Genomic DNA, 26,571 nt, shown 5'->3' with positions numbered 1-26,571 from the left:
ATGCTCCTGCACGTTTCCGACGAAGACAACCTCGACGTCGCCGCCTACCTTCATCGCGCCGAGGAAGCCCGAAGACTTGCGCGGCTTCGCATTCAAGACCAGCAGCACACCGACGCCCGACGCTAGAATCTGCGCCGACGAGACACGCATTACAAGCCGGGTGATCGTGTTTGGATATGGAAGCCAGTTCGCCGCTGTGGATTGAGTGAAAAGTTACTGCGACGCTACTTTGGCCCGTACAGGGTTCTCCGTCGCATCGGTGACCTCGACTATGAAGTCATCCTCGACAGCACGACAGCATCTCAGCGACGCCGCACACGCCCGGAAGTCGTACATGTCGTACGCCTGAAGCCATATTATGAACGCTAAAGGACTCTAAGTTTGCATTATCCGTGTTTATTTTCATTTTAAAGCATCGAGACGATGCTTCTTTGGGAGGGGGGTAATGCCACGTATCTTTCTAGCGTCCGTTCGTTCGCGCAAGGCCGCAGAAAAGGGGTGTTATAATTTTTGTTCGTGACGCGAGAAGCGACCCGTCTAATCTCGATTGTTCGCAGCCATGAACAGCTTCATCTACGTGTTTCCAGATTACTCTAGATGATCTCGACCTGTTATCTTGAAGTTTCCTTGCCGGCTTTAAATTTAACGATGCCGTGAGAAGCGGGCATTCGTAGTTCGACGACTGACGAGCACATTTGTTGCTTACGCCGCCGCCGAGTCATTCAGTTCTTTTGCGGGCGCAAGTCAGCCCAAATAAACAGCTTCGTTTCCAAGTCTTGTTCGTGTTTTCGTGACCGCTGGACTGCCGCCACTACAATGTGACAATATCATGAATGTTTACACGTATTTGAAAAACAGAATGGCTTGCAGATACTCAAATATAACAAATAAAAAATAGAATAAATAACAAGATTTAAGATTATAGCTTCTCCAACTTAAGCGGCAGTACGCTCGTCGAAATGTTTTTCTGCCGGCAGAGTTAGTCTTTGATGCAAGTCCGTGGGTTGAGTTTGCTGCGAGTTCTCAATGAGAGGGCGTTCTGTACCGCTGACATCTGACGTTGTGTCCTTGCTTGGGAGTGCGCGCTAGGGATTGCGGTTTGTGCAATACCGTGTGTGATTCACATGCGCTCGGATACTCGAAATATTTTTTCACGCTGGAAAGTTACTGACTTGTACAAAACATGCACGCTATGTGCATTTGTGCATTATGTATACGACACTCGTCAAGCCGGGCATGGCCAGTTTGAATTGGACACCCGGGCCATGTTGGAAACTTCTCCAACCGGCTCAGGTCCAAGCAGAAAATTAGACAGTTGTTACCGCAATTCTTACCACTGTCTACGGCGTGACAAGTGGATTGTGGGTACATATTATTTGCTAAAAGTTGGTGAGCATTGCGGAGACTATGACCACAATAGAGAGATAGTGTATTTTTTGTCGTCTCCAAAAAAAAAAGTATGTTCAAGGGATCATAAAAAAACATTGTATTTCCCTTTTTGAATATTGCGCAAGTTCTCATAATGATGATTTATTGTCGAAGCCCGCAGATACCTTCACACTGATAAGGCATAAGAATTTCGTGCTGCATTTTGTTGAATCATAATGGTCGCCTGCATCTTTGCCTACGTCCTCTTCCGGACTTGCGTTCACACCCCGGAGACCTTCGATTAAGGGCCACAGATCATTTCAATATACGAGGAACTTCCCGATATCTTCTAATTAAAAGACATGCTTCCTACCAAATCTTTCCACAAAAGCCTTGTACATACAAAAGCCGCCGTTGCGGTATTGATGTTGACACGTAAAGGAGCTGTGATAAAGGGGTGGCTAAATATCAAAATTAAACAAGCAGTATATTGGCTCACTCAGTCTATGATATTGTTATGAACACTTGCCGACGGCGCGCAGCGGGCCGAGAGCATGTGGTTGAAAAATGTCAGCGTGGGCAAAAGTCAAAAGTCAGTAATCGCATGAGGAAAATGGAATGGCAAAGGGCACGCTAGGAACGCCGGAAAAAGGTTAACTCAAAGGCATGGTATGCAGAACATTTAAAGCAAACCATGCATCAAAGGAAACCAAAACCATGCATCAAAATAGGAAAATTATGTTTACGACAGGAATAAGTCTATTTTTGAGCTCTATAGGACGCACACGCCTCGACAAAGAGCGTTACAGCAAGGCGACATCGCTCGTAGTTATTCTCGAATATTTATTTATTAAAACATGTATTCTTCACATATTCTCAGGTTTGATATGGCGTGTTGAGTTAACGACGAATAATGAGGGGCGGGATGGTTATCGAAAAAGCAACTTGGTTAGTTGTACTTGAACTAGAATAGGGTGGAGTGAAGCTCGACGTTGATAGGCAAGTTGTTCCCGTATTTTCCTGTTCCTAACGAAAAACAACACGGGCGAAGAGCGTACTTGGGCCGAAGGAGGGTACACAGCTTTTTGACGATTGGTGCGGCCTAAGAACGATCTGATGGCGTAGTAGCAGACGTCAAGATCTGCAGTGCACGATTAAATGGACGAAAAAGGCAGAGTCGGTCAAATTACCAGCGCGAAATTAGTTCATCGAGATTAGCTTGGGATCTAGGCCAAGCTCGGTAAAGTTGCTACAGAATGAATGGGCAGTTAGCTGTATTATGATGGCTAGGTGCCCGTGAAATCAGCTTGATCAGCTAAATAATTTTCAGAAACCTATTTTTATGGCAGGTAACTAGAGCGTTCAGTGCCCACGAGAAAGACCGATATCCTTGGTCAGTGGAATTCTGCTCTGCCAGGTGGGCTCACGGTAGTATAGCGAAATGGAAACTAATAACTTCCGCTTGCGGCCATGCGGTTTATACTTTTTGTGTAAAACAAATGCTTCTGAATAGGGATTTGTTCCATACACCAAAAAAACATTAAACTCACATGATAAGAAAACTTGTTGGGCCACAACACAAGACGGGAGAACGGGAAGTTGTGAGCTATCCTTAATTGAGTTCTTGCTATGGGTCACGTGATAACTTGCCTTAAATTACTTTGTCTATATCTCGATGACAACTGCAAGTGTGAGGACCAAGGACAAACAATACGCATGAAATACAATACGCAGGAGTACGCATGAAATGCTTAAAGTGTACGCGCAGAAACCATGGCGTGACATCAGTAGTCTCACCAATGCACAGTTTTTCTCAATTACTAATATAAACTGCCGCGGTGGCTCAGTGGTTATTGCGTTCGGCTGCTCACCCCAAAGACGCGGATTAGATCTCAGCCGCGGCTGTCGCATTTCGATGGAGGCGAAACACTAGAGGTCCGTGTACTGTGCGATGTCAGTGCACGTTAAAGAACCCCATATGGTGGAAATTACCGGAGCCCTCCACTACGGCGCCTCTCATAGCCTCAGTCGCTTTGGGACGTAAAACCTCATAAAACTAAAGAAAGATTAATATGCCAAGTATTTCATCAGGCGTTCCAAAGAGCACATTCCTGCGTTCTCTTACATGCCACTTAATATGACAAACCTTGATTAAGCGCCTTGGTCCTTTCTGTCTTCAACTAAAAATTGGAGGGGACACTTCAACTCCGCCTCAAGGGTACGATGCGATTGTGCTAATGGGTTAATGCACATATAATTGGTAATTCCCTACTTTATATTCATACATCTCTGGGAGTCCCCGTACTACTCCTGGTGCATTGGGTGGCGGTTAAGCTGTACCACTGTACCATTGTACCAGTGTACCACATTCTGTACCACAGAATGAAACAGCAATTTTAACGGCGTGAGCTGTTATACAAAGCCCACCTCGAGCCATCACGTGGATGAAGCCCGTCCGAGGTCATCGGTCAACGCGTCCAGGAGAGAAAGATAAGGTAATGAATGCAGGGGTGGCGATGGTAGATAGGAGAGAAAAACTAGGGAGAGAAAATGTAGAGGCGCTGTTGCCGACACAGAGATTGAAAGAAGAGATGAACGCATTGAGGTCGTCCTCCGCTCGCTATAGACATTTTCACGTTTGCTTACTTCGGTGAAGCCATATTTCCACAGTGCTGTGCCACCAATGTTATGATTTGCGTATTTCATACAGGCATGTATTGTGCATGCGCAGCACAGTCCAACACGCGCGCGCGCTCAGTCAAGCTGCAGACAGCAAAAATGTCTATTGTAGCCACGGAGCCCATCGGTCACGTAAGCCGATCTACTCGGTACTGTTTTTCTCTCTACCCTCGAGCGGCTGCAGCTCGGAAGAGAAGTTCTCGGTGAAAGGGGCCTCAGGTAGCATTTTCTCTGTGGGCGGCAAAAAAATACAAAATAGCGAACATAAAAGCACCACACGCGAGTGTCACAGCAGCTGCCCTTTAATTGCCCTTTTATTAGTCCTTTCGAGAATAGATATACAAATAACAATGAAAGAACTAGTGACAATGGACCAGCAGAGCTGCTCTGGGCTTAAAGTCAATACAAAATAAATTAAAAGGACGTTCGCCGAGCTCCTGCTCGCGAGGATTGACGTCGACAAGACGCAGTTCTGCTCACCGCCTAGTGAGCAGCCGATTGGTGGAATAGCCAGACTGAGGAACGGCTGTCGACTGAGACCTCGCAGCAGCGAGGGTGGCGCCGGCGACAACGCGAGGACAGCCAACCTACACATTCCGCTTCAGACGAGGTTCGAGCTAGGAGGGCTGCATTATAGCTACAACGTAGGAAGCGTCAGCGCGAATTTTTTTCTTTATCTCAGAAAATATGTGAAAACGCAGAGCGGAGAAAAAGTCGCTGAAATAAGGTTTGACAAAGCTTCCTCTCCCTCAAGCGACAGTAATAGCTTACGTGTTTCAGGTTACAAAACAAATAAATAGCGTAACCAAAATCTTGGTTCCCTAAAAATGCGTGACTGCTGCTGCGTAATGTTCTTTTTCTTTCTTCTCATTGCTAAGACTATATGGTATGTAGAATAAAATAAGCGACGTCACGAGCCGTAGCCGTGGGAAGGGCGGCTGTTCCCCGCACCTCCACCAAGTGAACAGTGGATTTATTAAGGCGTCACGGCGACCAACGCACGCAGCGGTCGGGTCGTAGCAGGGCGGCAGAACCAGCCGAAGGAAGCAGCTCCAGCACGAGACTCGCGCCCGAACCACCAGCGATGACGACAAAGTACGGCACTACGGAGACGTCCTCTTCTTCTTCTTACAGGTACCTTGTTTAGCGAAACTCTTCATCAGGTCACTCTCGGAGGACCGTGCACTGGGCGCTTGGCCGTATAGTCTTGCAAATCTCTGCAGGCAATTTTGGTTCCCCTTCTTTCCACGCGCAGCGCGTATCTCGGGTCGTGGCTAGGATGATGCGCGGGGCTCACTTGTTTGTACATATTCGCATCTTTCTTCTGTCCAGCTACTCTCCGCATTATCCGGAATTCGGGACAGCTCCCAGTCGGTGCCGCTGCGCCCTGTGGCCTATAACGTTCTGTTCTTCAGCAACTTGTTACTCAATGACGTCAGCGCGCTGTTTTTGCCACATGGTGATAGCCAAGAGAATTAGAACGACTTGTCCTGAATTCCTGGTAATGATAATAACCTTCTTTACTCTCTTTTCTTTACTCTCCTTAGGCGAAAATGCCATTGTTAACTCGTCTTGTGTTTTTAGCTTTTTAAAGGAAGCAGGCGTTCTGGAGAAACTGTAAATTTTAATACACTGCTTCGCTTTATATATAATACACTTCAGCCTTGTTCTCATCCTCGAGAAGAAGACTGAGGTCTTTATTTTATTGGCTGGGAACTTCAATTTCCTTGCCAGCCAAGGACCGCTGATGAGGTTACCCGGCCTCCTTAAAAGCTTTTACTTGTAGATAGTTCTAAAATTTCTTCCCTCTCTTATTACTCGGTACAACAAACTTTAGACCCTCTACACCATTTTTTCACAAATTAGCAAGAATCTGCATAAAAGAAATATCCTATACCTTGAGCTTGGCGCATGATAGCCTTAGCTGCTTATGCGCCATTAAACCCAACACAACACAACACTCAAAAGAAAACATTCGACAGAAGTCTGTCTGGTTGGGAAATTTAATGTTAGGAGAAGGTAAGTGACGCCAACCAAGTAAAATACAGGAAAAACACGACGTTTCGGGACCGGCTCGGCCCCTTCTTCACGGTGTGACTACGGGCGAGCGCAGCTTGGCTTTTTAAGCTCCTGTGTGGAGGACCTGCGGGTCAATGGCCGCAGCCCATGGACGTAGGATGAGGGGAGAGTCCCCAGGGAACGATTAACATTCTCTCGTGTTTGCTGTATGTGCCACGACTCGAGTAGAAGCCTCCTGCGTGGGTTAGCTTCCGTTTCCAATACAATGGTGCTGTCGAAGTCAATTGGGTGGTCACACCCTTCACAGTGTTCGGCCACGGCGCTGCGTTGACGATTCATGTGACGGACGTCCGCTTTGTGTTGGTTCATCCTTTCCGCGAAGTTCTTCGTTTCCCCTATGTACGACGCCGGGCAGACGGAACACGGAATTTTGTACACGACGCCCTGGGCCTTTTCTCTGGGCTGCCGGTTTTTTGGGCGGGGGAGAAGGCGACCGATAGTGCTGGTCGGTTTGTGCGTTGTCAGCACCCCTTCTTTTCCGAGAATGCGACCGAGCGTCTCGCTCACGCCTCTCACGTAGGGGACGCAAACACGTTTCCGCTTCTGGCATGCGTCTGAGGAAATAATAGACCGGATTTTGTTTTGCCTTTCTTGTTTCCTGATAATGCGCCGGATGAATGAGCTTGGGTAGCCGTTCTTTTGGAGGTCAGAAATGACTCGGTTCTTCTCCTTCCTTTTTTCTTCACTTGAGGAACATATGGAGTCGGCTCTCTTCAGTAATGACGTCACGACCGATGCTTTGTGCGGGATGGGATGGTTCGAATCGAAATGTAGGTACCGTCCTGTGTGGGTTGGCTTCCTGTGCACCGAGGACTGCAGGCCTTTGTCGTGCCTTGTAAGTAGGACATCCAGAAAAGGCAGGCTGCCCTGCTGTTCATGCTCAACAGTAAATTGTATGGCCGGTTCAACTGAATTTAGATGACTCTGGAGGTTTTCTATCTCTGAGGTTTTCACCACACAAAAGCAGTCGTCTACATAACGGAGGAATAACTTTGGCTTGGGATTAAAGGAGGAGAGGGCCCGGCTTTCGACGTCTTCCATGGTTAGGTTAGCCACTGTGACTGAAATTGATGCCCCCATAGCAGTTCCGGTTGTTTGCTTGAAAAATTCTCCGTTGTAGGTGAAAAAGGTACTGCGCAGACAGAGGTCGAGAAGGCGACATACCTCATCGACGTTGAGTGGAGTTCTCTCGTGCAGCGTTTGGTCGTTTTCGAGTGCGCGGCGAGCAACGGACACAGCAAGGGGAACCGGTACGCAGGTAAATAGCGACACCACGTCAAACGAGACTAGGCTTTCGTCTTCCTCCACGGTAAGGTTCGAGACAAGTTGGACGAAATGCCGCGAATTCTGTACATGCGTGGGTGTTCTGCCGGCGAGCGGCGCCAGTACCTTGTGCAGGTAGTCAGAGAGACGTCGCAGAGGAGACAGGGTGAAGTCTACAATTGGCCGAAGGGGGACGCCAGGTTTGTGAGTTTTAGGTAGCCCGTAAAAACCTGGAGCTGAGCCGTTTCTGGAGATGAGGCGGAGGTAAAGCCATTTGAAATCAGGATGCCGCTTGAACATCTCTGCCAGGGTTTTGTTGAGTGTTGCCTGAGTGTTTGAAGTCGGATCCTTGCGAACCTTCTCATACGCCCCACTGCTCAAAAGGGCTGACGCCTTCTCCTCGTAGTCGCGTCGGTCCATCACCACTGTAGAGTTGCCCTTGTCTGCCGGGAGTATGACGATGTCGGTGTCGTCCCTGAGACCGCGTAGGGCTTTTCGTTCCAGTTGAGACAGATTGCTCGGAAATTTGGGGGGTACCTTGGCGATGACACCAATCGCTTTCAGGCGGACCTCTTCCCTGACGTGCGGCTCCAGGTGCTGGATCGCATCTTCAACAGCCGCGACTAGTTTTGGGAGGGCGGGACCAGATGATATGTTGAACCCATGTCCTTTTGCGAGAACAGAGGATTCGGGCGGTGTTAAGCGACGGGAGGAGAGGTTCTTTACAAAGCCAGAGTTATGGGGGTCAGGCTGTTTCTTCTGCCGCTGCTGTAGGGCAAGCAACTTCTTGTTTTGACACTCACGATGTTTGTTGGCTGCAGTGGAGGCCGCTTCCATGGCAAAGGCGTCCACCCGCGGGAAGAGCTCAGGCATCCTGTGTTCTAGTTGGCGGCGCGCGAAGAACCGGTCCAGCTCCTTTTTGCGGAGGACGGAATGGCACTCGTGTATCCGCGCACTTAATAACTGTTGCTCCGTTTTGGACACCAGCCGTAGGCCTTCTGCGGTGGTTACAGGGCGCTTTAGGCGAAGGCTCACGGGTATCACATCCTTTTCCTTGCAGGTCTTGTTGAAGTTTAGATGTGTCCGGAAGACAGCAATACTCTTGGAGATGTTGACGTATCGCTTCACTAGCTGCATGGTCTCGATGCCGAAGTCTTGGCGAAGTCTTTTCTTTTGAGTCTATACGCCAAGACTTCGGCATCGAGACCATGCAGCTAGTGAAGCGATACGTCAACATCTCCAAGAGTATTGCTGTCTTCCGGACACATCTAAACTTCAACAAGACCTGCAAGGAAAAGGATGTGATACCCGTGAGCCTTCGCCTAAAGCGCCCTGTAACCACCGCAGAAGGCCTACGGCTGGTGTCCAAAACGGAGCAACAGTTATTAAGTGCGCGGATACACGAGTGCCATTCCGTCCTCCGCAAAAAGGAGCTGGACCGGTTCTTCGCGCGCCGCCAACTAGAACACAGGATGCCTGAGCTCTTCCCGCGGGTGGACGCCTTTGCCATGGAAGCGGCCTCCACTGCAGCCAACAAACATCGTGAGTGTCAAAACAAGAAGTTGCTTGCCCTACAGCAGCGGCAGAAGAAACAGCCTGACCCCCATAACTCTGGCTTTGTAAAGAACCTCTCCTCCCGTCGCTTAACACCGCCCGAATCCTCTGTTCTCGCAAAAGGACATGGGTTCAACATATCATCTGGTCCCGCCCTCCCAAAACTAGTCGCGGCTGTTGAAGATGCGATCCAGCACCTGGAGCCGCACGTCAGGGAAGAGGTCCGCCTGAAAGCGATTGGTGTCATCGCCAAGGTACCCCCCAAATTTCCGAGCAATCTGTCTCAACTGGAACGAAAAGCCCTACGCGGTCTCAGGGACGACACCGACATCGTCATACTCCCGGCAGACAAGGGCAACTCTACAGTGGTGATGGACCGACGCGACTACGAGGAGAAGGCGTCAGCCCTTTTGAGCAGTGGGGCGTATGAGAAGGTTCGCAAGGATCCGACTTCAAACACTCAGGCAACACTCAACAAAACCCTGGCAGAGATGTTCAAGCGGCATCCTGATTTCAAATGGCTTTACCTCCGCCTCATCTCCAGAAACGGCTCAGCTCCAGGTTTTTACGGGCTACCTAAAACTCACAAACCTGGCGTCCCCCTTCGGCCAATTGTAGACTTCACCCTGTCTCCTCTGCGACGTCTCTCTGACTACCTGCACAAGGTACTGGCGCCGCTCGCCGGCAGAACACCCACGCATGTACAGAATTCGCGGCATTTCGTCCAACTTGTCTCGAACCTTACCGTGGAGGAAGACGAAAGCCTAGTCTCGTTTGACGTGGTGTCGCTATTTACCTGCGTACCGGTTCCCCTTGCTGTGTCCGTTGCTCGCCGCGCACTCGAAAACGACCAAACGCTGCACGAGAGAACTCCACTCAACGTCGATGAGGTATGTCGCCTTCTCGACCTCTGTCTGCGCAGTACCTTTTTCACCTACAACGGAGAATTTTTCAAGCAAACAACCGGAACTGCTATGGGGGCATCAATTTCAGTCACAGTGGCTAACCTAACCATGGAAGACGTCGAAAGCCGGGCCCTCTCCTCCTTTAATCCCAAGCCAAAGTTATTCCTCCGTTATGTAGACGACTGCTTTTGTGTGGTGAAAACCTCAGAGATAGAAAACCTCCAGAGTCATCTAAATTCAGTTGAACCGGCCATACAATTTACTGTTGAGCATGAACAGCAGGGCAGCCTGCCTTTTCTGGATGTCCTACTTACAAGGCACGACAAAGGCCTGCAGTCCTCGGTGCACAGGAAGCCAACCCACACAGGACGGTACCTACATTTCGATTCGAACCATCCCATCCCGCACAAAGCATCGGTCGTGACGTCATTACTGAAGAGAGCCGACTCCATATGTTCCTCAAGTGAAGAAAAAAGGAAGGAGAAGAACCGAGTCATTTCTGACCTCCAAAAGAACGGCTACCCAAGCTCATTCATCCGGCGCATTATCAGGAAACAAGAAAGGCAAAACAAAATCCGGTCTATTATTTCCTCAGACGCATGCCAGAAGCGGAAACGTGTTTGCGTCCCCTACGTGAGAGGCGTGAGCGAGACGCTCGGTCGCATTCTCGGAAAAGAAGGGGTGCTGACAACGCACAAACCGACCAGCACTATCGGTCGCCTTCTCCCCCGCCCAAAAAACCGGCAGCCCAGAGAAAAGGCCCAGGGCGTCGTGTACAAAATTCCGTGTTCCGTCTGCCCGGCGTCGTACATAGGGGAAACGAAGAACTTCGCGGAAAGGATGAACCAACACAAAGCGGACGTCCGTCACATGAATCGTCAACGCAGCGCCGTGGCCGAACACTGTGAAGGGTGTGACCACCCAATTGACTTCGACAGCACCATTGTATTGGAAACGGAAGCTAACCCACGCAGGAGGCTTCTACTCGAGTCGTGGCACATACAGCAAACACGAGAGAATGTTAATCGTTCCCTGGGGACTCTCCCCTCATCCTACGTCCATGGGCTGCGGCCATTGACCCGCAGGTCCTCCACACAGGAGCTTAAAAAGCCAAGCTGCGCTCGCCCGTAGTCACACCGTGAAGAAGGGGCCGAGCCGGTCCCGAAACGTCGTGTTTTTCCTGTATTTTACTTGGTTGGCGTCACTTACCTTCTCCTAACAACACAACACTCGCCTTTCATCATACCCAGTGCTCATTAGCAGGTGGTGAGAGAATCGTCGCTCAGAGCTACCTACCTGCCTTTCCCTGCGGGTAAAACTCTCTCTCACACACGGGATAGTCGATGACCCGCCATTTATTTTTACTGCAAAAAAAAAACCTTCAATATACATCAAACCCAGCAATTAAGACATCAACGACAAATCTAAGCTGGCCGCTGCGTGTTCATCCGCGCAGAAGTCTGGTCAGCAAAGAAGTACGCTGGCAGAGGATACCTTGCAAATAGGCCCGATAAATTTGTGCAGTCTCCGCCGCGGCGGCTCAGTGGTACGACGCTCGGCTGCTGGCCCGAAATACGCGGGTTAGATCTCGGCCGCGGCGGCCGAATTTCGATGGAGGCAAAATGCACGTTAAAGAACCCTAGGTGGTAGGAATTCCCGGAGCCCTTCACTACGGCGTCCCTCATAGCCTGAGTCGCTTTGGGACGTTAAACCGCAATAAACCAAACCAAACCTAAATTTGTGCAAGGCAGCGAAGGGGCTGTGCACGGAGCAACATTGACAGACGCGTCGACTCTGCTCATAACGGCATATGACTAGTGCATCATAAGCATAGACTTTCGTGGCGCGTCAAACAGATGGAGCCGGTAATTAACAGTTTGTCTTGCTAGAATTGCCGCGACCACCGGGTGGCTACTACCAGCTTTCTCTGCCATATTCAGCAAATGTACGCATGCGCCGCCGCGGTGGCTCAGTGGTTATGGTGCTCGGCTGCTGACCCAAAAAAAGACGCGGGTTCGATCCCGGCCGCGGCGGCTAGAATTTCTTTGGAGGAGAAATTCTAGAGGCCCGTGTACTGTGCGATGTCAGTGCACGTTAAAGAACCCCAGGTGGTCGAAATTTCCGGAGCCCTTCTCTACGGCGTCCCTCATAGCCTGAGTCGCTTTAGGACGTTAAACCCCATAAACCAAACCAAACCATGTACGCATGCATGACGTCTGCAGTCTGCTCTTCTCACCTGAGGTATCGCACTGCGCTTGTTCTGGCCTACATACGCTTCGCATGCAGAAACCTGCAGTCGGCGCCGACATTTTTTTTTTTCTGAAGTAATGTCGAAAAGTGCAGCTTCAACGTATTCGTGACTGCGAGGAGGTTGATGAAAGGGGGTAAACATACACAAAGGTGTGTTAGCAAGAAAGGAAAGCAGAGGAAGAGAGCACAGTGCTGTGCGATGAGCAGCTGGCTTACTTGGAAGCAGGCTGAGTTATACTTTCTTTGTCCCGCCTCTTTCACTTTTTTTTTATAAACAATTTTCTCTCTTGTCTTAACTGCAGTTTTCGTACAAATCCTGCGTTTCTTTTTATGTAAATTTAGTTGCGAGCCGGCGCCCACACTTTGCTATTCCTTCTCTGTGTTTTACCTGTGTTGAGCAGAGAATTTACAAGACGTCCTGAGATACTGCTGTGAGCGACTTCAGGAACCTATGAACGCCATTCAAAAGGCTGTCTCCTGGAAATAAGTATGTTCTGTGAGTTTTTTTTTTTTCATCTACCTAATGCTATTATCTGCATTTACTGCTCTCCCGTTCGTTATTCTGGGTTTGGATGTTTTCACGCCAACACTGCGAGCGATTTTAAGGTTCGCGTCCAGAGCTTCAGTCTGCGCATATTTCCGATTTGTTTATTTCCGACGACTTCACAGTTCTAAAGGAGCATTTCAGGCACGATTTTCAATAAGTGCTATTGATTGGGATAATATGTAACAGCATACTCTAGAAAGCTGCAGAATATGTTATGGCAATGTATATAACCTTCGCCCTCAAAACTGAGCCGGGAGTAATGTGCTTTCGATGTAAAAGAGCTTCAGGAGATTAAGAGCAGCGGTGTGGAAAGGGTAACGGGCATTTTTTTGTTATTGTGGTAATGAGCATGCTAGGCCGGTTATTCCTTCGTGGTATGATGTCAGCATTTGTGCTTCAGTACGTGAAGTCTGGGATAAACTGATTTTTTATCTGTCCACTCACAGGTCGTTGAGAGATCCATTTCAATACAGAAAGGTTTTTAATTAAAAGTGCCCCTGGTCAGAAGTGGAGTGTGTTGGAGATTATTTTTTTTCTGAGCAATGCCATAAACTTCTAGAGTCAAAGGTATTTTCGCGCCAAGGGCTTTGACAGGACAGCACAAAACGAATCAAAATAAGAAAACTAGATTCTTCTTGATAAGTACAAGTTATTCCTTGCTATATATATTTCCGAACTTTTTTTTTATTTGTTTTTCAATGAGAGCTCCCCAGCGCCAAAGCATTTTAAAGTTTTGATGAAAAAAAAATTCGATACAAGCGCTGTTGCTTTAGCCTACGCTAAGAAACACTTTAGAACAAGCTGATTTAGTTTCGACTGCCGCCTCTTATAAAAATTGAACGTTTGGCATTATAATGCTTCTTAGTTAGTTATATGGGGTTTTATGGCGCATAAGCAACTATGGCTATCATGCGCCAAACACAAGGTTAGATGATGTTATGTTAAGTGTATAGAGGTTACATTATAATAGATTTAAAACATTGGCTTTCTTTAGAAACTTACAAACAAGTGAAAACTCGACAAGTGTTTGCTCACCTAAAAGAAAGGCGGGATGGCATGGAATGTGTTCATTGTAAAATACCGTAAAAAAATTTTTTTCTAAGTTCTTCGAGGTGTGAACAAGAAATTAAAATGTGATTTACTGTGAGCTCCTCACCACACATTTCACACACAGGTTTGTCTTTTTTTGTTAATAAGAAGTTATTTGTGATGTGTGTGTGACCTATGCTTAAACGACATAAAATCACTTCGATAAAACGCTCTTTATGGCGGCATGATTTCCATTCTTTTAAAATGGGCTTTATGGTATGCACCTTGTTGTTTCCTTCATTTTCCCAAGAAGCTTGCCATTTGGCTCTTAGTTTGCTACGTACTAACTTCATGTAATCCCTAGGAGGCAAATTCACATGTTTTATTTCCATGGTTCTGGTCTGTATAATGCTTCTGTAGTGCAAACTATTTGTACTCGTTTATAAAACGGGATTTGCTTACCTGCCTTCAGTATGGAAGAGTATAGCAATAGCGAAACGTGAGAAAGACACCTCGTGAAAAAAAGCATTATTCGGTCGACGGAAATAACCATGAAGCATCGCATGTAAGTCTAGCTCTTAGCCCAACGTTCCTCGTGTTTTGTCGCCCGCTCGATAGGTTTGTTTACCTGACCTCCACTTTTCACGTTTCAATAGCATCTTATCTTCAATAAATCTTCTTCAGCCCTCTTTTTTGCTGTCAGTCGCCAACTCCTGGTCGCTAAGGCAGCACAAGTACTCGCGCGTGAAAAGCAGCTTTGAACATCTCACGGCAGACAGAGCCGAGCTCCCCCCTCGCGGGTTCACCCGGCTGCTGATGTTATCAAAGGTGAGGGGACATTCTGCTGCATCGCTCTTCTTTGTTTTCTTTCCGACGTGAAGAAAAACATTCCCACTTGTTTTAAACACGCCTCCTGAATGATCTACGCAGTATAAAACCTTCCACTGGGAGTAGGCCGTAACTCCGCCCTCTCAAGTGTGATATAAAACTGGGCGGCGGTACCGCGGGCATTCGCTCCGTCCAGCACAGGTAAGGACAATGCATGCTCGAGTAGCCCATGCTATTTCTCAGTGTGAATTGATAGAAAAGAAAGTACTAAAACTTTTTGAAATTTTGTGAATAATTCTAGACGGAGCCCTAGTGGAGGACACTCAAAAACGCATACCCTTCCCCTACGGCTGTGGCCCTGAGCGAGACCAATTGTATCGCGCACTTTTGACATTTCCTAAGTCGAGTGCACCAGGGGTGTTGTGCGACTTGGGTTGTGTGTATCAGGCTTAAGGCTGCATGCCATTTTTACATCCCCATTTGTGTACTATGCGATTTGTGCTCTGGGTAAACTGTAACTTCGGGCTCCAAGCATTTGCCCGTTTAATTTGTTCTAAACGCTTTTTGTCCTCTGTGTTCGTCGTGTTGTGAGTGTTGACGCATATCGTCTTATTTCTTTTCTATCCACTTTTTAATCCCTCCTATTCTTTCTAAACATTGTGCCCTTTCTGCTAGCACTTTCCAGCATCTTTCTCTTCTTATTTTATGTGTCTGTGTTATCCCGCCAAATAACAGCAATCAATCTTGAGAATGCAAAGCATGCGACATACGGCATATGACGCACACACGATGTGCATATGACGTGCATGCCATCCTTGTTTGGTTTTCGTTGAATGCAAGATTTCCTGGAATGGTATTAATAGAGAGGTATCGCATTTAAAGAGACACACTTATAATGCGTGTTCTTAAGCAGAGATGAGTAGCGCTGCCGCACACTTCATAGCACTGCCGCTTAGCTTCTCTGTTTCAGCTTTTACGAAGCGCTTTTTATGCTTAATTTTGCAGGCCGAATATGCAATAATTGCTATGCTTTTGTTGTTTGGTGCAGTCATGTGACTTCTTGGTGATTAGCAGCCAATAAAAACGCAGCTTGTAGCCGATCAAAATTTTTAAAGAAAAAAAATTGAGGGAATTTTCGCTTATTCGGCTGCTTGTAGGAGAAGAGAGCTCATGGTAACTTCGTTTGTCTAGGGCGAAGGGTCTGTCTAAAAGCCACGCACAGACTCTTGGTGCACCTCTAATATCGAAGTACGCATGACTGGTTAGTATTATAAAACTGAGGATGGTTTTAGCGTATCACTCTCGCATTTTGCTATAATGGAAGGGTGATAATCTGTAAAGATCGCGTTTGTAAATACGGTCTGCAGCAATTTGCTTCACATTACTTTCCCTATCAGGAGAAATGGAGCTCCTCCTGAAATTCAAGGCGCATCGAATCCACGTGATCGTCTTGACACTCATAATATATGGTGTTCAGCATTGCGCCGCAAGTGGCGGAAATTTAGTGTTAACAATTCTTCACACCAACGACATCCACTCTCATCTGGAAGAAAGCAATAAATTCGGAGGAAGATGCTTTCCAGAAGACAGAGAAAACTCCAGTTGTTACGGCGGAGTCGCTCGCATCGTCACAAAGGTGAGTGCAACCTTTCCAAAATTTTGTTTATTTAATTCGTTATACGGCATAATTTATGAAGACACGCAGAAGAAATGAACCCGCTAATATGTTGATACCGATGCTATTTGTGCTTTACCTGATCGCTCATTTTATATATATCTCGAGTTTACGTGTGACCCCGTTCTAATGCTCTCAGCTATGAACTTCTCGGCAGACTTCCTCGTGACGTCCTGAGAAGATCTGTTAGTACAGCTTGTTTGCTTTGTACCAACAGAAGGCCATGAGTAAAACTTCAGATTCATTTAGTCAGTAGATTTGAAATCCGAACAGGAGCCCCGATACAAAACCTTCAACTTCTGATATGTACAGTGCAAATAAAAACTTGACTAGAGCACTCGTGTGGGGCTCTTCAGTGTAACAGAAAAAAAAAAACACATTTTAACCGGGTACTTAGTTTTAGAGATAATACGTGTGCTCTGGTGCAGTCGGATAGGCGTACAAACCGTACGGCACAGGCATCTCGCTCAGCAGCCTGAAGATTTCACTTTATTTTCTCCGCTGCACACCGGTCGAGCATTCCACACAATCTTGCTCACCTGTGTATGTGCGCGTACTCTAGCTTAAAAAGTACACTGTCGCCAAATGTTGCGGCTTCTATTCATGCCAAATATTTTCTTGATTATGTTCTGGCAACTTCAAAAGTTCTCGAGCCATAGCGTCGGCTTTTAAGCAGTATATTTTGACGCTTGCGTTGCCTATGAGGTTTCCAATGTCCACAGACGTGAGAATGATACTTCTCCTACCCTCTACCGGGGTTTTGAGGTTTGGGAGCGTAGGTAATGCCCCGCTACACGGCTTAAAAGCAGACTTTGTGGTCTGAGAACGTATGACACGACCTGCGGATATTAAAATACGCATACCTGGCTCGCTCTCCAAGCGTGAGAAATTTGTGAATCGTGGCCTGTCATCTTTCTCTATTTTGATTCAAATAATTTCGTACGCAGTTGTGGAGTAAATACACGGTTGCGCATGATCTGCCAGGACGTAGCAAGCGCAAGAATGCTTGGCGTAATTGGGGCATGCGCCTTGATATAAGTTTGATTTTATTTACACAGCCTCTTTTTTCAGCTCAGCATGACCGCTGGTGTAAGTTATATATATATATATATATATATATATATATATATATATATATATATATATATATATATATATATATATATATACATATATATATATATATTAATTGCTTAACGAGGGCCTCGGTTCTGGCAGCCTTGATGCCTTAGGAAGCATAAGAGGGTTCTCACACAGCTTCCACCCTCGCCGTTGGATGACGTTCTACGTCACATCAGCGGTAACTCAGGACGTTCTACGTCCGCCGCTGAAGAACGTGGGTGGCGCTGGTGAACACTCCCAAGTTAGGTTATTTGTAAACATAAATACCCCCGAAAGCAGAAGGTTTGACAGCCGTCGCCGTAGCTCAGTGGTAGAGCACCGGACGCGTAATTCGGAGGTCGTGGGTTCGGATCCCACCGGCGGCATGGGGTTGTTTTTTCTTCTGCTTTTCTAACCAATTAGCTTTAAGCGGTAACATATTCATTATTATTATGAATTGATCAACACCACAAAATAAATAAATAAATTAAAAATCCCCTGTGCCCCTTGGTTTCTGTAGCTGTTGGCTTCTCTCATATATATATATATATATATATATATATATATATATATATATATATATATATATATATATATATATATACCCGGGGGAAATAGTCGAAGACGCGATTCAACACGCTCGCAGCCTAGACCGTTCTTCCATTTTGGCAGAGAACAAGGTGAAAAAAAGACAGCAAAACAAACCTAATCCTTACCGCTACTGCTCCCAGGGTAAACAACATACCAAGCCGTCATTTTAATATAATCAGACAGAGTAATAGGCTGTCACTAATATTCAAGGAACCACCCCGAGTGGTGTACCGCAGGGACAAGAACTTGAGAGACTTGCTTGTCAACGCGAAAACAAAGAAGACCGCTGCCCGAGGTGGATGCCACCCATGCGGAAAACCCCGTTGCAAGGTGTGTCCGCACATTTCCGACACCAAACTGGCAAAATCCAAGTCCGATGGCTTTACGTTTCACATAAATGAAGACCTCGACTGCAATTCGAGCAATGTAATCTACAAACTTCAATGCGAGGTGTGTGGGGAGGAGTACATTGGTCAGACCAAGTCAACATTTCGTTTCCGCTTCAACAACCACAAAGCGCATGTGTCATCCCTGCCCAACTTGCCCCTTTCCAGGCACCTGCGTCTGCCCCTGCAAAGTTTTAAAACATCCGTGTAATCCTTCTCCAGTCCGGGTTCCCTAACACATATTACAGGGAACAAAGGGAATCGTACTTCATTCATAAATTCGGCACGTTCTCTCATGGCTTGAACGCTACTCCCGGGAGACTTTCCTTAGGGCGTTGGTTGGTTAAAGCGGAAAATTAACTGTGTAATTGCGAAGATTGGAGGTGATTTGAGAGAAACCAGGAGAAACGGAGGAAATTCCGCCGGTCATAGGCCTTGGACAACGTTATTATCAGAATACGCCGGAACTTGTTTTTCTTGACAACTGCAGACACACTTTGAAATGGCAGGGAATCTAGCAGTTTATTTCCTGAGTACTTTTTTGTCCAGCCTCCTGCCAGCATCCACGTTCCATCACAAATAGACACCTTTGATCTATCACCTAGACCATTGGGACCACGCGGCAGCTCCGCGGGCCGCAGACCTTTCGCGTTTTCCGCACACATGTATTATTATTATTATTTTCAATTTGTTAACTTTTGTATAACTTCTTGTGCTCAATTTTATATTCTCCATGCCATTTTTATTTTCATTTTTCTACATATTCCTTGTCATTTGTTATTTACTTACACCAACATCGACTGAACTCGATAATCTCGGAATGATTTAACCTACGCGTGCATGGAAATCTCGAAACCACATGCACTGCGCCTAACTTTATCAAAGTGCTCTCACCATGTCATACTTGTTTGGCGCCACATTTAATCAGTAGTTTTTCTTTTTCTCTTTTCTCTTCCTGTGTGTGCGTTAACATTTTTGTGTTACATTTTCTTTAAACATTTTTAGAGCTAATTTTTTTCTGCTCTTCCATTCTCTTTTTTTTTTCCCCCCAAGTTCATTTTTTCCTTCCCATTACGCGCTCGGGCTAGCTCAGTATTTTACCTGACGCACGCTGTTTTTTCACGGGAAGCTCACTGCGGGACACGGGTTTGGACAGCCTGGTATATTTATGGGAAAAGGGGCGCCAGATTGTCTGGTAGAAAGGCCCGACAGAAGAGCAAAGCGACGAAATGAAGCAAAAATACGCAGAGGGCACAGTCGCAAGTTGCCGTTGCAGCGGTTAACAAGTGAGTGTTGGCCGTCTCTCGAACGCGTCCCTTGCAAGCGTCTCAGGATACCTGATACGGGCCGCCCGCTCGGACTCGGCGGCGTCTTGCGGGGGTGTGCGCGTATTTGGGGGGGGGGGGGTCGCGGCTTCCGTGTGCGCCGAGAGCCGGGTTTAACGCTCTTTTGCCCCTTCTATCGCTGTGCTGTTCAGGCTCCTTCTTTGCTACTACTTTACCCTTTCCACCTCCCCGTTTGTTTTTCTGGTTGTTGTTCAGCCGCGGCCCGTGTGAGACTTGTCGTGCTGCCTATTATACGGTCCCCTGCCCTCATTCTCAAGTTCGTTTAGAGGGCGGAGATTATACCTCCTCGCTTGTTCTGTGTCCTTATATTGACGAAACGGATTCATTGTAAGCCTGCCCTGACGAAGGGAATACATTCCCGAAACTGTTGGCAAAATAAACGTTAAAAGAACAGTCGCGTTTGTCGTAATACTGTACCTAAACTAGTAAACTGGGCCATTGGAACCCCTACTGAATACTATATATATATATATATATATATATATATATATATATATATATATATATATATATATATATATATATATATATATATATATATAGAAGCACAGTAACAGATGGGCGTCATAGATACGGCAGAAGACAGGAGACATTAAAACAAGGAAATCGTAGAGAACGTAACATTTTTTTAGGGCGTTGGTTGGTTAAAGCGGAAAATTAACTGTGTAATTGCGAAGATTGGAGGTGATTTGAGAGAAACCAGGAGAGACGACCACTCTGCCGGCGGAGTCCGAACCCATGGCCTCTGCATTCCATTTGCAGCGCTCTACCAACTCAGCTACGGTCTGCCCTTATACTTTCTGGTGCATCTGTTATTTGCATTTCGCTGACAGTTTCCGGCGTAACCTAACGCTTACATGCAACGAAGAGCCAGCACTCAGTGAATGGGAAGCTTTCTTTATCTCTCTTTTCGGGTAGAAAGGTACTCCGTAAAGTGTGTTTTCCTTATTTAAGATTACAGTTACGCACACAACTTGCGGCAGTAAAGTTGCACCGACCCCAACGTAGCCCTTCTGCGACCTTATCGAAAGCTCTGTCTCTGCTAGTCTTTAATAATTCAGCTACCGTAGCGCATGATGTCCCCATTTATGCAAAATCATTGCCTAAATGTGGAGGCCATAAAATGCACTCGGCCGCATCCTTGACGCGATATCTCGTATTTTAAGATCAGGAAAATAAACTACTTTTGTGCTGCTTGTGTTTATCGCGCTAAAAACGGCAGAAAAGTAGAACTACCTTAAACTTGGCTTAAAGACCATTTATTTGCTTTCTTGATTTTTACGTGCCTAAACAATACTCAACTGCTACCAAGACCGGTACCAAACCCCTCACCTAGGGCTTAGCTACAGAGCCACCGTAGCAAGTGGTAGATATTTGTGCACGATTCAAATGTAATTTGTAATAAAATGTTTTGGTAGTGTATAAGATTCAAATGTAATGAAATGTGATCTTACACTCAAAAGGCAAAAGGCGTGACAAAGTTAGGCTTTCTGTTCGTGCCAGCTTAAGAACAAGTTTAAAATCTGTAGCCTTTACAGACTCAGCTACCACACTTTTCGTGAATCATGATATTCATTCTGAAATGCAGTGCGACTTATACCGACCTTACCCCTTATGTTTCTGGCTGCCTACGCGTCAGAAAACCGGTTTTTCGCGATGCTTTTACATACGCTAGTCTCGACGAATTTAACTCCTGTTGTTTAATTATCTTCAAGGTGAGACAAATCAAAGAAAATGAGACAAATGTTCTTTTCATGAACGGCGGAGATTTCTTTCAAGGCACACCTTACTACACCCTCCTTAAGTCAAGCGTGATATCAGAAGTGATGTCTAACATGGGCTACGACTACGTGGTAAGTAGAGTTTATCTTCAGAGCGATTGTCGTTACATATGTGCCCTCTTACATATGTGCCCTCATATAGCCCTCTTTTATTTGTATAAAGCAATCCATTTGCTCCATGCTGCTAAAAAGAACCATGAAGTTCATGCTTTTAGAAAGCAACAAAACTTTCCATGGTAGAGGTCCAAACAAACTTTATTCTCAGTTGTAACCACGCCCCCTTGGCATATGCTTAATTTCTTTTTGTCTTGACTTTCTACTTCGTGTGCGGCATAAAATTTCTTCTAATTTCAGCCTGGCTTGAAGTTGTATGAAATGCTTCTAGCTCCCATTCTCGACAAATTAAGGGTGATGATGTCCGGAAACCTCTGCGAGCCTAAGGCAGAGCATGAATCCGAACATGTCGGAAAACTGTTGAACTTTTCCGCTGAAACGGTCAGCAGCAGGAAAAAAAAAACTAAGCGGGGGGGTATTCAAGCTCCGCCTTTAAAGGTATGACGTGACAGCGTTCACGGGTCCCGTCAGCGGTCGTTCTTCCTTACGCAGACACGGACACTGCTTCCTCTTTCACAATTACAAAAATTATTTTAAAAAAACCTGAAGACATGCATATAATACCTACTTTGACCAAGTCATACGAACGTGCCTCATGCTACATTGCTAATATGAGTTGTTGTGCCACTGTTTTCTTAATGTTTGTAGATAGCTCGTTTAAATAAAAACATCGCATCATTGTAATAAATACCATGTTGAAAAAGAAATGCTTGCGTGGCCTAACGGTAGCGTGTTTGACCCTTAGACAAAGGGTAAGGAGTTCGCTTCCCGACGAATTGTTCCAGTTTTCTTGAATTTGAGCGTTGAAGTTGAGAGAAGAGTTCTTGAAACTGAGAGGGTGGCCAATACGGTGAAGTGCGTCGCAAGCCCGATGCAGAGAGGGCGAGCGCTACGACGCGTAAAACAGCGAAAGCAGCGGGGGACACTGAGCGCGCTACCCATTACGAAAAGCAGAAGCATCTGAACACGGCGGCGCATGAGGCACAAAAAAAGCAAAGCAAGTTGAATACGCTCTCCAGTCAACAAAAGCGGCTAATAGCGGAGGCCGCGAAGGCCTCGAAAGCGGCCAGGAAGGATATGCGCGCTGCCTAGCTCGAAGGACAGATGTGAGGAAAACAGAAGCAAACACCCTGACATGCATCACTGTGAAGCTACCACCATCTCCGATTCTAAGCTCTGGTTCTCTGATTCTAAACCATGAAACAGAGAGCGCCGGTGAGCTACTGCAACGTAACTCCGGTTTCGGAGAACATGGTTTACGAATAATTCCCTCAAGTTCGCTTGGGCAGTAGTACGTCAACAACTCCGCTTTCTGGCCGGTTTACGCCCTGTATTGGTACACTCAGTGCAGTTCCGGCGAAAAGTGTACAGGCCGCGGCTGCAAGTCGTTTGAAGACAATAAATCGCTTCCTCAAATCTCGGGCTTTTAAATGGGAATCATCCAAAAATCAGCCACTTCGGCATAGAGTATACCATACGCTACAAAGATCTGTTATGATGAATTCCTTTCAAATAGAAAGAAATCTGGTTTTTCTTTCGCTCATCAGTTGACATTCCTCCCTGCAATTCTCTTGTAAGAGGAAAGAATGAATCAAGAAGCAAACCAGCACTGAAAAAAACAGGATGTATTCTATCCACTCGTAAGCAACGTTCGTCTATCTTTTGGTAAGATTGTATTTGAAGCTGCATTACGTCAAAATATGTTCTTGAAAACCTCTTTTATTCTTTCCAATCCAATCCCACTCATAACTGCAAAACCTGATTGTGTTGAATGAAAATATCTGCGAATATATTATCTCTTCATTTTTTTCAGTGCCTCGGAAATCATGAGTTCGACGACGGGCCAAAAAACCTTGCCCCTTTTTTGAAGAGAATGAACGAATCTAATATTACAGTTGTTGGAACAAACACTGATTTTTCGAAGGACCCCTATCTCAAAGATTACAATTTAGTGAAGTCTGCAACAAAGTTGATTGATGGAAAAAAAATTGGAATACTCGGTGCGGTGATTCCGGACACACAGTTTACTTCAAATCCAGGTCGGTAGCCTCTGCGAATTTTGGAAAATAATTATGTAAAATTAAATTACGGCTAAAGAAATTTACTGCAATATCTGCTCTCCGTGGACTTTTTTTTTTTTAAACAAGCGGTAGTCCCCGGTATTCTACTTTCACACGTCTTCTTGTCCGCTTTTCGCTCTTCTCTTCACATGCTCCCCCTCCTCCCCTTTTGACATTGTGGGAATCCTGGCTTTCCGCCGTTGCCTCTGCGCGGCTTGCCGGCTTCCCGCGTTGTTTCTCCTCTTTCCCTTGCTCCCGCCTCAGGCGGTGGAGAGGCGGCTAGGTGACTAATCACTGTCATTTGGCCACAGCTCCGCCCCGGCTCCCCAACGGCCTTTGCCATTGGCGCCTTTTGGCGGGAATTCGGGACCCGCTTTGGGCGGCCGCGCACCGCGCGACCGTCCGAGCGGGGCCCAGCGAGAGATCCCTCCGAGACAGCGTAAGGTGCGTACGCTACTGCTTGTCCGTGCCGGCCTTTGCCGTTCGGACCAGTGCTTACTCGAGCTCGCCCGCACGTGTCCTTTGACCTGCAGCGGCTCGAGCCTGTCCAGCGGGGTCCAGCGACCTCCGACAGGCGTACCTTGCGTTGATTGCCCACTCTCTCTCGCAACCGGCCCAACGGTCGACACGAGAGGGAGATCACAGCACTGCCGCGGGGACATTCTCCTGCAGCGGCGTGCTAGCGGCGCGCATTGCTCGAGTCGCTTCGTGCGCGCAGCGGAGCCTTGCTCCTCGCGCGCCCCCGGGACGGGGTGACGATTGAGTGTGTGTGTACTGCTGAAGGACGACGTGAATAAACGTCTCCGTTGTGAACTTGGAAGCCTATTTCTTTGCGGCGAATCGCTCTCCTCCCAGCGGAGGTTGAGTGCACCGCATCAGTGTCCCAGTGTGTGTGTGGTGACGGCTGATCGGGGCCCTTGGCTCGCGCGAAGCTCGAACCCGCGGAGGGTGGTGGCCTGTGTCCACTTAGAAACCCACAACCTACGGCCTCATGTTAAGTATGGACAAAACAAAGATAGTTGTGATGCTTTTGAGCAGTCAGAAACCAGCCTCCGCAGCATTATCCCGGCGATTTCTAACAGCACTCTAAAGAACAAAAGCGCAAAGTGCTTTTTCACTTTACCTTTCGCTACGCTTTTTGACTCCGCATGTCCTCCCAGTCTGCAGTCCAGAGTTGGACGAAATCTCGACTGGTCGAGGACAATGATACTAAAACTTACAAAACTTACTCTCACCAAAAGAAAAAAAAGCAGACAAAAAAACAAAGTTCCTGCTCGCGTCTAATCATTTCTTAGTTTTTACCTACCTAACTGAGCGCGAGCTCCGCACCTAAGTGACCTGCTTTTTAGTTCTGTAAGTGCAAGCTAACAGTTTCATTTTCCTTGAAGTCAATAGCATTAGGAAAGCCGTGAAGGCAAACACTGTCCGACGGTGTCGGCGTCTGTGTCAAGCATCCACCTGCCAAATGTGGCAGGTGATGTTTAGGGGGATTTCCCCATCCACCTGCCAGCAGCGAACCGTGCCCCTAACTACATCGATATGGTGGAAAGATTTACTCAATGTATTCAATCGATGCCAGATAAGAATAACCATTATACCACTCGTACTGGGCAGGCAGGATATCCCAAGAAGCTGCTTGTCTCTGTTTCTAAATCCATCTTAGGAAGTTTAAGCAAAATCAAAAAAGAGAAACTAGCTGAATCCGCAGAGGAAAAAGAATAGGCATTTGTGGTTCCATACACTCAACGTTTTACACACAGACATAAAAGGCAGTCGAACAGGCGCTAGAATGATTTTCTTGGCTCCCAAAAAGCTAGGCAATATTTGTAAAAAATTTATTGGTGTCCAAAAGTCTTAGAATTTCATGGTGGCATGGCAAAGTGTTGTCTGCAGCATTCCACTATCATGCGGCAAGCAGTATATACGAGCCGGACGGGAAGGTGCCAATAAACGTTTCATTGTAAACATTGCAGTGAACATATAGGTATATACCGGAGAGGGTGCGAAAGTAAAACTTTCCAACTGTACTACAAGCAAGCTAAAGTGCTAAGCAAGCACAGAGATAAGCTAACGCGGGTAATTATTGAAGCCGCAAGAACGGATGCGTCAGCAGCCCCTCCTTTGCAATATCAGGAAAAGAACTGGGGTCTTTAGCTCCGGCTAAGTGACGAAGCTGTTGCATCCTCTTCGTATTAATAGTTTGCTTGTTCAGCTTGCATGAGTTTCATTGTGTTTTTTTTTCATTCTCTCCTCTAGAGCCTGGAGCATTTATTTCCACGATAAAAGTGATAAAATTTTATTTGGAAGTCCGCGCCCGTCCTCGAGCGTCTTTCCTTTCGTCCCCGTCGTGTATTCGCTGTTCATCACAAATGCCATGAGGGAAGATCGCCACCCACCTTTACCCGCCAGAAGCACCACCCATTTTTTTACTCCTTTCACCACCCGTTTCCACCACACGTTTTATGAGCCCTTTAGGCTGCATGATTTGGTTTATTTGGTTTAATGAGGTTTAACATCCCGAAGCGACTCAGGCTATGAGGGACGCCGTAGTGAAGGGCTCCGGAAATTTCGACCACCAGGGGTTCTTTAACGTGCACTGACATCGCACAGCACACGGCCCTCTGGAATTTCGCCTCCATTGAAATTCAGCCGCCGCGGCCAGGTTCGAACCCGTGTATTTTGGGACAGCAGCCGAGCGCCATAACCACTGGGCCACCGCAGCGGGGCCTTTAGGCTGCCTTAAATGATTTCGAAAGTGTCAGTAAAATGCCTGCTTTATGTAGAGTAAACGGCAATGGGCTCTCATGCTGCGTACAAGTCCTCAAAAGGCAGCCAATAATTTGTAAAAAATATTTTCAAGATTCTCTTTCACGCGCCTCGTGACGAAGTCTGGTGCCGGCTTCTCGAGCGAATCCTGCCACGCAAAGCCGTCTGGCTCGCTTGACGTCAGTAGAAAGGGGCTGCCATTGGCCCACCAGAAACCGCGAACGAAGGAAGCAGGAGGGCACGGCCAGC

General features: G+C 46.8%; 1 protein-coding gene across 1 annotated transcript in view; it reads left to right on the top strand.

Moving 5' to 3' along the window:
* Positions 1 to 4,534: 4,534 nt before the first annotated feature.
* Positions 4,535 to 26,571, top strand: part of LOC149342756 (snake venom 5'-nucleotidase-like) — a 38,553-nt gene continuing 16,516 nt past the window's right edge. Inside the window, exons 1-6 of the mRNA XM_089545229.1 lie at positions 4,535 to 5,181; positions 14,359 to 14,502; positions 14,605 to 14,703; positions 15,900 to 16,138; positions 21,317 to 21,454; positions 23,310 to 23,535. Coding sequence (XP_089401355.1) covers positions 15,905 to 16,138; positions 21,317 to 21,454; positions 23,310 to 23,535 — 598 coding nt within the window. The 5' untranslated portion in view covers positions 4,535 to 5,181; positions 14,359 to 14,502; positions 14,605 to 14,703; positions 15,900 to 15,904. The remainder of the gene's footprint in view (positions 5,182 to 14,358; positions 14,503 to 14,604; positions 14,704 to 15,899; positions 16,139 to 21,316; positions 21,455 to 23,309; positions 23,536 to 26,571) is intronic.

This window comes from Amblyomma mixtum, chromosome 5 (assembly GCF_055824585.1).
Source record: "Amblyomma mixtum isolate Tamu chromosome 5, ASM5582458v1, whole genome shotgun sequence".
Lineage (NCBI taxonomy): Eukaryota > Metazoa > Arthropoda > Arachnida > Ixodida > Ixodidae > Amblyomma > Amblyomma mixtum.
Note: the sequence above shows the minus strand (reverse complement) of the source record. Positions and strands in the feature narration are given on the sequence as shown.